This window comes from Monomorium pharaonis, chromosome 5 (genome assembly GCF_013373865.1).
Source record: "Monomorium pharaonis isolate MP-MQ-018 chromosome 5, ASM1337386v2, whole genome shotgun sequence".
Classification (NCBI taxonomy): Eukaryota; Metazoa; Arthropoda; class Insecta; order Hymenoptera; family Formicidae; genus Monomorium; species Monomorium pharaonis.
The window spans coordinates 396,456-408,523 of record NC_050471.1 but is presented as its reverse complement, the minus strand read 5'-3'; the positions used below and the strand labels follow the sequence as shown (position 1 = coordinate 408,523).

At 28.2% G+C, this 12,068-nt stretch overlaps 1 protein-coding gene across 13 annotated transcripts in view; it reads left to right on the top strand.

The window, feature by feature from the left end:
- The window catches only part of LOC105839163 (traf2 and NCK-interacting protein kinase), a 113,807-nt gene that overhangs the window by 19,670 nt on the left and 82,069 nt on the right, over positions 1–12,068 (top strand). For all 13 annotated transcript variants that reach the window (XM_012685270.3, XM_012685268.3, XM_012685274.3 and 10 more), the window contains exons 3-9: positions 1,837–1,893; positions 5,557–5,601; positions 5,715–5,997; positions 6,152–6,363; positions 7,694–7,922; positions 8,014–8,268; positions 8,713–8,879. In XM_012685270.3, coding sequence (XP_012540724.1) covers positions 1,837–1,893; positions 5,557–5,601; positions 5,715–5,997; positions 6,152–6,363; positions 7,694–7,922; positions 8,014–8,268; positions 8,713–8,879 — 1,248 coding nt within the window. The remainder of the gene's footprint in view (positions 1–1,836; positions 1,894–5,556; positions 5,602–5,714; positions 5,998–6,151; positions 6,364–7,693; positions 7,923–8,013; positions 8,269–8,712; positions 8,880–12,068) is intronic.

Below are 12,068 nucleotides of genomic sequence, written 5' to 3'. Positions count from 1 at the left end.
TACGGTAAAAAAAATTAAAAAATCATTTTTCTATTATTTATATATTATATAATAAAGATAAACTCTAATATTTTAACCGTTTTTTAATCTTTTTTTATGTTCTAATCTCTTTCCAAAGTATCATTAAGTTCTAATACACAGTTTTTAATTTCTTTCACTCAAGATGCCAAAACGTAAACTTATTCTGACAGATCAGAGGCAACAGAAAGTTTTTTTGGTAGTTTTATAGCTTTCTACGAATTTTATAATTTTAACGGCAATCTTTCTCTCCTCTTTATTAAATTGTTAATTATGTTATGTATATTCGAAAAACTTTTGCTTATAATATGATTGATAGAACACTATGGATAGCAAACTTGTACTAACAAGAAAATTGTCACATAAATATTTACTAACAAGTTATTTAAATGATGATTTATAACTCCGTTTTCTTCTATATTTGAAATTTAAGAATAAATACATAATAAATGATATGAAATTATGATCTATTATGTCATTTTTATTGAGAAATAAATATTTGATGAGATATTTCGTATATTATGGAAAACTATGTCAAATAATTTGAAATATCTTGTAAACTATTAAGTTTTTTGTCATTATACCTTTATAACTTTTTACATAGAATGTTGCGAAGAATTGATTTGTATAAAAAGATTAGTGTGGTTTTACAAAAAAAACTCCATATGATCTTGGCACGTACACGTAAGATTAAATGAATGACATCATCTTACGTCTTTTTTCGGATCAAATAGTTTTTATCTGAAACATTTTTATCTTATTTACAGATTTGGATATATTTTAGTGGCTTGATTAAAATTATTTATTTTGTATGTGTTTGTACGTATAAATGTTTTGATAAAAATAGTATTAAAAAATTTAATTTTTAGTTTAAAGATTTGACATTTTTTTTATTAAGCTTATGAAAATTGTTATTAAATAAAGAGAATATATTTTTATTAAAATATTACTATAGGAATTTATTTTAGATTAAAAATGACGCATCAAATCTTTTGTAAAGGAATACATTTTTAAAGAGAAACTTTATTTTATATAAGATTTTTGGTTGGAGAAAATGGTTAGAAGAATTTCTCCTGCTTATGAGTAGAATATTTTTTTTGGTGTAGTGTTTTTGAAGAGTGTCGATATATTATTCACTCATAAGTCACTCCGCGTATTGGGTCATTACCAAATCAATTTGTGAATCGAGCTTGTGACGAGCCTAGGTGAGCAAGAGGAATTATGAATCATGAGACTTGTTCTTTTTTGCTGCACTGCTGCACTGGTGCCAATAAGTTAAAATGAGAAAAAAAAATTTGTCTTACTTTAACCTGTTACACCAGTGCAGCAGTGCAGCGAAAAAGAACAAGCCAATTGTCACGCCATGAGATCGCGGTTTAGAACTGATTTCTTTTTCGAGATGCGCGGCGATGTTTATCGTCTTGTTTAGTCATAAATATCTTTTTGACTCGCAATCAATCTACCAACATTATCGAAACAAGTTGCGTGTCATAATTTGCAAGCGATAGTGAACTATTTTATTTTCACGGCACGCGGCGTATCGAGGATGATCTGCCATGGCTCGATGAGCTATGCATCATGGAACTGTGGTTTTAGCCTGTTTTTATCAATTTATGAATTAAATTTGTGATGAGCTTGGACGAGTCAAGACGAATCACGAGCATAGAATCCCTTAACAATCGAGATTGCAGTTTTCTGCATACATTAGGAAATGAAATATGCGATAATGAGAGTCGCCTCGTAATTATTTTGATATTTTTTTTAGTTTTATGTGTTCAATGGAGTGATAATGATATAATGTACTTTTTTACTTTGCAGGGTCGACACACCAAGACCGGTCAGCTGGCGGCCATCAAAGTCATGGACGTCACGGAGGCAAGTATTCAGTTGCATTTTATTCATTTAATGGCACTACAAGTCGGATCTGGGTTTTCTTTCTACGTATATCTATGGTGTGCACGTAGGTTGCACATAGATATACGAGACCTACAATTTAACGCTAATTTTGGACGGCTAAGATAGAAAGATTTTGAGGTATAGAATACTTTTGATGGTCTGCCATTCTATCGAAGAGAATGAGCGTATAATAGCAAACACAATTCGGTTTTGGTTCGAGATGGAACCCGGGACCTTTGACATAACAGATCAGTGCACTATATCCGCTACACCTTGTTCAAATATTATTTTATATACAAGTTTTATCTTATTTTTTAATTTTTTACAATTTTTCCTAATTTGAACAGTTTTTAATATAAATATTAAAACAATAAAGAATAACAGCTTGTATTTGTAAGCAATAAAATAACAATTCAAAGAAACAAGAAAATTATTATGTTTAACTTTTAAAAAATAAATTTATTTTTAAATCAAATATTAAATTAAAATAACGGACGGTACGTTTCGATTTACTCAATCTTTCTCAGCTTTCTTTGTTCTAATAAATAATAATATTAATAAATAATTAAAGATAAGAACATTGTTAAATTAAATGTAGATATAAGTAAATAAATTAATGTATCGTAAGTTTAATTTTTAATGTTTGATTTAAAATAAATTTATTTTTTAAAGTACATCCTAATTTTCTCGTTTTTTGGCTTTTTACAAAAATACTATTTAAATTTAGAAATATAATTGACAAATATAATTATGAGAATTGCAAAAACATCAAATCAATTGCAAGTAATAACGTATTCACTGAAAAAATTATCAAATTTAGACTTGTCTTTTTATTTTTAGAATATTCTCTTGGTTCTCAGAATACAATTTTTTTCGGTGTAGCGCCATTCTCTGTCAGGAAATAGAAGAGTTTTATGAGATAATGAGATATGCATCATTTATATAAGTTGTATGGGCAAAGTTTATAGTCATCATTAAGAAAAAAAAATTTTAATATGAAAAAAATAGATGTAACACGTTTGTGCGGCACGCATGACCACAGATAGATAAGTTTTTATCAGAAAATGAAGGAGACATAAGAAGGGAGTTTAAATTCATTATCCGCGGATCACTGACGCTGATGAGAGAGAGAGATAAAAATGAATTTGCAAATGATACGTTTGATATTCACTGACTTAGATCTGTGGAATGATATCTAGAATCTGGAATATGTTTGTATAACAAACGTGTTTTTTCATTTGTTAGAGACTCGCGAAAGTTTGATTCGATTTTTTGATCGATGTTTCTAGTTATGATTGTTGACTTTTAAACACAGAGAATTTTCTCTTGGAATTTATGTTTAAAATTATGTATAGGATAACGTGAATATCGAAGAATTTTGTTATAATTTTAATAAAATTGTTCTAAAATTTACTAAAATTATTAGTAAAATTCCTTTTAGTATTTATTACTAAAATTTTAACAAATTTTACAAAATTATAATAAATTCTTTGATTTACGAAGTCAGTTGAAGATCACCTTATGTTTTTCAAAGAGAATAGCTTACTTTTGACCCTGAGAATCGATAGAGTGTAAAATTTTACGTTTAGAACGTGGATGGCTTGATTGATTCAAAAGGATTATTTGATGATTTAAATCCTATAACTTTGGTTCTGAGCACTTTTTTCAAAAAATTTATCATTTTGGAAATAATTACCCATAGCTGTTTTTACCCTCAGGAGTTGAGGGGTGAGTTTTAAAATGTGTGTTTAATAGAAACAAAAAAACACGTTTAATATTTTTTAGTGTTTAATAAGTATGTTAAGTGTCATTAGAATTGGTGAATGTCAGTTAGGTAGTGTTACTTGTGAGTTTTATAATAATTTACTGAAGTTAAAATTTTTATTATTTTCGAAATGTTCACGGGTAAGGTAACACGGCTTTTTATTTCGATTGTTTAGAAATCTTGAAATTTTATATAGTAGGTTTTGAGATTTTTATTTACAATTTTAGTTTCTTTATGTAGATGTTAGATTAGATACAAAAATATTAGGATCTAATAATTTTAAACATAGTCAAGTACTAAGCTATTTTTTAATATCGTACAATTTTACAAATATCTTTATTTAAAATTTGAAAATAAATAATATATGAATCGAAAACAAAAGAAATAAACATAAAACGGTACTTTAAACGGTATCATGAGACACGGTGTCTCACGCCAAGTGAACGCGCAGCGCGAGACCGCCCCGTGTATTATACGCGAGTACGCGACTTGCGAGCAACTGATATTATCAGATCTCAATAACGACTGAACTGATCGAGTTCTAACTAGACTCAATCGAAAGTTTGGGTTTGATTTGCATAAGAAAACTGTTTTTATTTTTACTCTACATGTTCTACGAGTGGAGATATTGTCACGCAAAGACCGAATTTTAAATTTTTCATTTAAGATACGTCGTCGTCACTCTTTATTCTTTGTCCAGTACATGACAGGTCTTTTATAAAGTGTTGATGTATACTATATATTGATATGATAAATTGCTGTCATTCGTGATATGGTCGTTTTTGACTAAAAGAATAAAAAATAAATATTAAATGATATATCTGTAAATCGTACGGTTAATAATTTCTTATAAGAAGGAAAGTCTCGTAGATCCGATGAGAAGTGCGCGTTCGTAGTCGAATATATGCTTTGACGTTAGCAGACGAGTTCGCGGCGAGTTTCACATGATATATAAAGTTGACAAAAGTAATACAGGGAAAGAAGCTCTACAGGAAATTACAAAGCATGCAGTATCAGAAAGTTATATAGTAGCAAAAAATTTCACCATACTTTTAGTAAATTTTACTAAATTTACTAAAAGTATAGTAAATTATCAATATATATAATAATTTTTATTGCAAAAATATATAATATTCTAATTAAGATGCTTAATACTACAAAAAGTGATATCCGAACAAAATTATCTTTTTTATAAAAAGGTAAAAAAAGGCGCCAAGTGTGTGCGCTCCTAAAAAGAACTATTATATTAAGTAAATTGTCTTACTGTTCTATTGTTTTATTGTCTTCTCTACACAAATAATGATATAAAGTAAATGCGCCAATTATAAGAATATTTATACAAAATTTATTTATTATAAGTTTTTATTAAAATATTTAATAATAAACGGACTTGATGATCAAATAATTGAATAATTAAAATCAACTAACGGGATTATAGTGAAGCAAAAACTTGGCGTGCCCGGGTCGCATTTTTTCAATATTTCCAAGACTATGTTATTGATATCAATAAGTATATATACAAGAATGTGATTAATGTGACTTGGGTTTTGTTTTACTATCTATCAGTTTTTGCTTAATCTGTTATTATTGATAACATTTCCATTTTTTAAATAGCTTTTTGATAGATTTAATAAGATTTTTTTAAGTCTTTTTATCAAATATATTTGACTAATTGATCTCGTCCCATTTTTTAATGTGTTTAAAAATGGGACGAAAGTGTTTAAAAATGGGATTTGTCAAAAGTGCAATACAAGAAATTAAAAGAAACATTTGATAAACAATATAAAATTTGTTTGTTTTATTGGCTTTTTGTACTTATTTGTTTGTTAAATATTTGATAAATTATGTTTTTTAACGAACTGTTTGTCTTATTGCAGGATGAGGAGGAAGAAATTAAATTGGAAATAAATGTACTCAAGCGGGTGAGTGACTTAATTATTTTCTTACTTTGAACAAATATTTTAAAGCGTTGGGTTCTTAACAAAGTATACATTAATGCATTTGATTTATTTATTTATTTATTTCTGTTTTGTAGTACTCAAATCATAGGAATATAGCTACGTATTATGGTGCCTTCGTAAAGAAGTCATCACCCGGCAAGGACGATCAATTATGGTTGGTTATGGAATATTGCGGAGCTGGCTCCGTCACGGATCTTGTCAAATCGACTAAGGGCCAGAGCTTGAAGGAAGAGTGGATAGCTTATATATCACGAGAGATACTGAGGGGACTTAGTTATCTTCATAGTAATAAAGTTATTCACAGAGATATTAAAGGACAAAATGTTTTGTTAACTGATAATGCGGAAGTCAAACTTGGTAAGATTAATTTAAATACTGTTTATTTGTAAAAAATGTATCTGTGAAACAAAATAAGAGCTTTACAAGAGAAATATTTTGCATCAAATTATTACATATCTATTATTTCAGTATATTTTACTTTTGTACATTAATTATCCTATGATATTTTCAGTTGATTTTGGCGTTAGCGCACAATTGGACAGGACGATAGGTAGAAGAAATACATTCATTGGCACACCTTACTGGATGGCACCAGAAGTTATTGCATGCGACGAGAATCCAGATGCTACTTACGACAATAGAAGTGACCTTTGGTCACTTGGAATTACCGCTCTAGAAATGGCTGAATCACAACCTCCGCTTTGCGATCTACATCCCATGAGAGTGAGTCTTTGTCAATTTTGGCGATTGTAATTTTTATGACACAATATTTTTGTGTTTAAAATTATATATTATTATACAGTTGAAAGATTTTCTATGAAAGAAGTTTACTTTTCAAGTCTAAATTATAACGTTAAATTATTTTTTATTGGTAGCATCACATCACACCGTGAACAATTTTGCTTTGATCAAAGATCAAGAAATATAAAATGGAAAATAAAAATGTAATATAAATACATAGGTGTGGAAAATATAAAATTTCTGAAAAAAAATTTAGAGGTCTTTTATTTTTTTCTAAATGGATCTTTAAAATATTAATCAAAGTTTAAATCTTTTTTTTATACCTATTATATGTCGAAAGAAAAATTACCACATTTATATAGAAACAAATCTAAAAGGACGTTTTTGTTAAGAGCAATTAAAGGTAAAATTTTATAAATAAAAGGTACTTTGTCCTTTAAATAATATTTTCTTCTTTATCTATATTATTAATTATAAAAAACAAATGTGAAATAAGTAAATAGGTATTAAATTTCCACAATACCAAACAGAATTTTTAAATCTGTTTTTAAAATATTAAAATTTAAAACTTTTTAATATATATTGTATATATCCAAAGCATTGCTAACTGTAATGAACAGTTTTAAGATGAGAAGTTTTTTTTTCTTTAATTTAACTTTAATTTAACTACTTTTTCTTTTTATTTTTTTTTATTTAGTTTTTTTCTTTAATTTCCCCGATAAAAATATTTTATTGAAAATCTCTCTCAATTGACCCATTTCATTGAAATTCATTAAATTCATTAAATTCCATTACAATTTATTAAAACTCATTTAATTCATTCAAATTTATTAAAATTCAATAAAATTCATTAAATTTATTTTATTGTTATTTAACAAAAAAATAAATTTTATGAATTTTAATAAATTTTAAAGAACCTTAATAAATTTTAATTAATTTTAATTAAATTTAACGAATCTTAATGAATCTTCATGAAAAGGGGTCAATTGCACTGAAAAAAAAGTGATATATTCAATAAGATACATATGTTGTTGTGGGCTGCCAACTACAAATATATTCAATACAATAATATATACTATTGCAGTATCAACATTATATTTGCATTAGTAGCAAATATTGTATTGAGTATTTTATGTAGTTGGCAGCCCGCAATCACATATGTTATTGGCTATATTACATTTTTTTTGTGTAAGAGAGATTTTCAGTAAAATATTTCAGTAATATATTTCCATCAGGTTTAACCCAAAAATTTAACTTTTGATTTTTTTTATTTTTATAGAAAAATCTTTCATTGTTTTATTTGTTTAAACAGGCTTTGTTTTTGATTCCTCGTAATCCACCGCCACGGCTCAAGTCTAAAAAATGGGCCAAAAAGTTTCACGGATTTATTGAAACGGTGTTGGTGAAAGATTATCATCAGAGACCTTATACGGAACAGCTCCTTAAACATCCATTTATACGGGATCAACCTACGGAAAGACAAGTCAGAATACAACTTAAGGATCACATCGATCGTTGTAAAAAGCGCAAACAAGAAAAAGGTGCGGAGATAACAGTGAAAGTTATTTCTTAGAAATTTATTTCATGTTTGTTGCATTAATATTACGCATACATGTTTGTCATTTATTACAGAAAGAGACGATTATCGATACAGTGGTAGTGAAAACGAAGAGGATGAACCGGCATTAGCGGGCGAACCGTCATCCATAGTTCAAGCACCTGGAGGTGACACATTGCGACGTAATTTCCAACAGATTCAGGAAGGCAGGACTTTGATGCAAGACGTGCAAACACCTGCCGCTAAAGAAAAACCGGGAAGTAGATCTCAGAGAGAGGTGCCGGAACCAGGACCACCCGCAAGACCAGCTATACCACACAGACTCATCGGTATTAATAATTTGTAAAAAATAATAATACTGGTATCTTTGAAGAATTGAAAAATTGTGGAAACAAGAAATAACTAGGATTTGATGCTAAATTAATGCACAATATTTTGTAGAATGTAATTTTAATACGTAATAATTCACAAGTAATATAAAAAAAACTAATAAAAATTTAAAAATAAACGATAAAAAAAGAATAAAAGATGATTTTAAAAACTAAAAAATAAAAATTTAAAAATAAAGATGTATAAAAATCATATAGAAATCGTAATTAGAAACAAAAAAATAAGTGATTATCAAAAACAAAATAAAAAAATTGCTTACTAATTATAGCATCACTCCTTAGTTGTCTATTTTGTTTCCTTAATTTTTGGATTTTTAAAAGAATTTACATTAGTTGATCGTTTTTACACTACTAATATTGATAATTAAAATAAAATGTAAACAGTGGTGCCCGATCCACAACCACCATCTCGTCCATTACCTCCAACACCTAGAGATGATCTCCGACAACCGCATAAAGTATCTACACCGCCTTCTAATCATCAAACAGCTGCTGGAGGAGGATCCAGCGGACAATCCGCACCTCAAAGGAACAGTGTCTTTAAGCCTATGGTGAGTTTTTATGAATAGACTCTTATTTTTTATATTTCTTTAATCCAGGGTTGGAAAATGTTCAGTGGGTAAAAAAACTTACGGTAAATTCTGATTGTTGTCTTGGATTTTATGTAATGGAATAAACTGGCAAAAACGATAAAAATTGTTAATATGTAAATGACTAAAATATGTTTGTATAACTTTATGTAAAAAGATATTTTTTTAAATTATTAAATCATATTTATTACTATAGTTTAGTTACTGTAGTGATAAACATTTTTTAAATTTTAATTACTTATAATTGAAATACTTGTTTTTTTAATTTTAGAGATATAAAAAAATATTACTAAATTTTATATTAATTTTTAATTTAATTAAAATTATAACAAAACCATCATAGTAACAGAATTAAATATTTTTACATGTAAATTTACATACATAAATTTGTTTTGCATTATTTTACATTTTAATTAAAAAATTAATTAGAGCTTTTGGCCTCTTGCCACATTCATATAGAATTTGTGACGTCGGAGACGAGAAATGATACATTGACAGCCCAATTTTTGCTCTCGTGTCAAATAACACATAAGTATTTTAATACAATAATAGTAAGTTAACTTTTTGACCGATGAATGTTTTAACATAAAGTTAAGATTGTCTCTTTGGTCTGCAGCGGATTTTGATGCGAAATATAATTTTTCTATTAATTTAATATTTCTATAACTCATAAACTGCACTCTAACAATTTGTTAGTCTTGAAACATGGTAACTAGCTAGATGTAGATAGCAATGCTTAGAAGCATCGATCTTTACTTTTTCCTTGATAGTCAATACATAATCATAAAATTAATGTGGTACGAGGCCGATTTTTTCTATCGTAAAGAGAAAAAAATTTTATATGTATAATTATTATAGTTAGCATTTGTCATATTTCGTGGTTTTACAACTATGTCATAGATTACAGCATCAAGATACAATGAGTAATTACAGAATGGCACGAGCGCAAAAATTTGGTTGTCAATATATATATTTCTAACCTATTACAATTTTATTTTGGATAAACTTTAAATTGAAAAAGTCCATTAGTTGATAATACTTTGTAATTGTTTTCTACTTATTTATCTTACTTATTCTTAAAAAGAGATCACTTTGCTGGTTTTTTCCAAAAAATATCGGTTTTTATCACTGGCATGAATTTTATTTAAAAAATGTGGAATTTGCCAACCCTGCTTTTTTTTTACCCCAACCAAAACATATCTTTTTTCTTCCACGACACTAATACGGTCATTTTAGCTCAAAAAAGGGCGTTACCTCTGAAAAAGTCTCATTGAGCTAAATTTTTGCACACACCTTTATGGAAGCATTATTAATAACATCCGAAAAGTCCTCATTGATATCGTGTTCGTTTCAAAAGTTATTTGTGGTCAAAAGTCAAGAAAATTGTTTTTTTGCAAATATCTCTCTTCCTATTGGTCGGGCGACAATTGTGATTATTATAAAAATTGTAGATTGAACAATTCTCTACAAAAAAGGTCCTATACATTTTTTACGTACTAGCAACCGTTTTCACAATTATACGGCAACAAAGTGTCAACCGCAGAGCGTAGAACAATAATAGTAATGCATTTGTTTGCCCACCACCTTCGAGGTAAAATGCAAGGCGCGTTTTTTTATGGTTTCTCCAGTAGGTCTAATCCATATTTTGCAAAAGATATATATATATATATATATATATATATATATAATTATTACGATTCTTCTTCATCATTGGCTTCAATTTCAGGTATTTCTTCTACATCTGCGTCTTCTATTTCGTCTTGAGTACTTTCCTTTGATATGTTAATAATGGCGTCTATTTCATTGTATTGATAATTACTTGAGTTTCGCTAAATCGTCAAGGCTCAATACACCTGTCAAATTATCAGGATTGCCATGTTCTATAATTTGTGGTTACTGTCGCAGTCAATCATGCCTCAAGTCACTCCCGATAATGATTCTGCTGACACTTCTTGAAATATTAATATAGAAGAAGCAGAATACGATGAAATGGACGCCATTATTAACATATCAAAGGAAAGTACTCAAGACGAAATAGAAGACAGAGATGTCGAAGAAATACCTTAAATTAAAGACAATGATGAAGAAGAATCGTAATGATTTTATACATATATCTTTTGCAAAATATGGATTAGGTCTACTGGGGAAACCATAAAAAAAAAACGCGCCTTGCATTTTATCTTGAAGATGATGGGGAAACGAATGCATTGCTATTATTGTTCTACGCTCTGCGATTGACACTTTGTTGCCGTATAACGTGAAAACGGTTGCTCATACGTAAAAAATGTATAGGACCTTTTTTGTAGAGAATTGTTCAATCTATAATTTTTATAATAACTATAATTGTCGTCCGACCCCAATAAGAAGCGAGATATTTGCGAAAAATCGATTTTCGTAATCTTTGACCACGAATAACTTTTGAAGCGAACACGATATCGATGGGGACTTTTCGCACGTTATTAATAATGTTTCCATAAAGGTGTGCGCAAAAATTTAGCTCAATGGGACTTTTTCAGAGGTGAAATGCTAAAATGACTGGAGACAATCATAAATAGAAAAACAAACTATAGATGAACAAATTTGTAATGAGGTGTAAGCTATTATTTCCTTTTCTTTGCAGTTTTGCCTATAAATTTTGTATTTATCAATCCAAGTATATATTCTTTTACATAACACATAGTTTATTTTGTATGTTTTTCTCTTTCTATACATGGTATCTCAAAACGGATGCCTTTTTAAGAATCGATTCTTTGGAATGTTCTTAAAAAAATTATAATATAAACATATTGGGTTATAATAGTTTTAAAATTATTAGCAATTCAAATTCACAATTGTAGTGCTGACATTGTGCAGTCAATTGGTACTAAGACGAATAGTAAAAGTGGTATCACTTTATATACATTCTATACGTATAATATATTGGAACACAGAAATACAATCGGACATACAAATATCAATTTAATAAATATTAGCATATATTAGTTGTCAAAATAAATTCACAATTATGTTTTTTTGTCTATATAAACAGTTTTATGGTAAGATTGACTATTGTCAAGAAAAGAATTACTTTTTTAAAAATAGATAAAATAGTACATTATGTAACAAGAGCTGCGTTCCAAAATTCACTACAAATACTGAAAATCTATAATA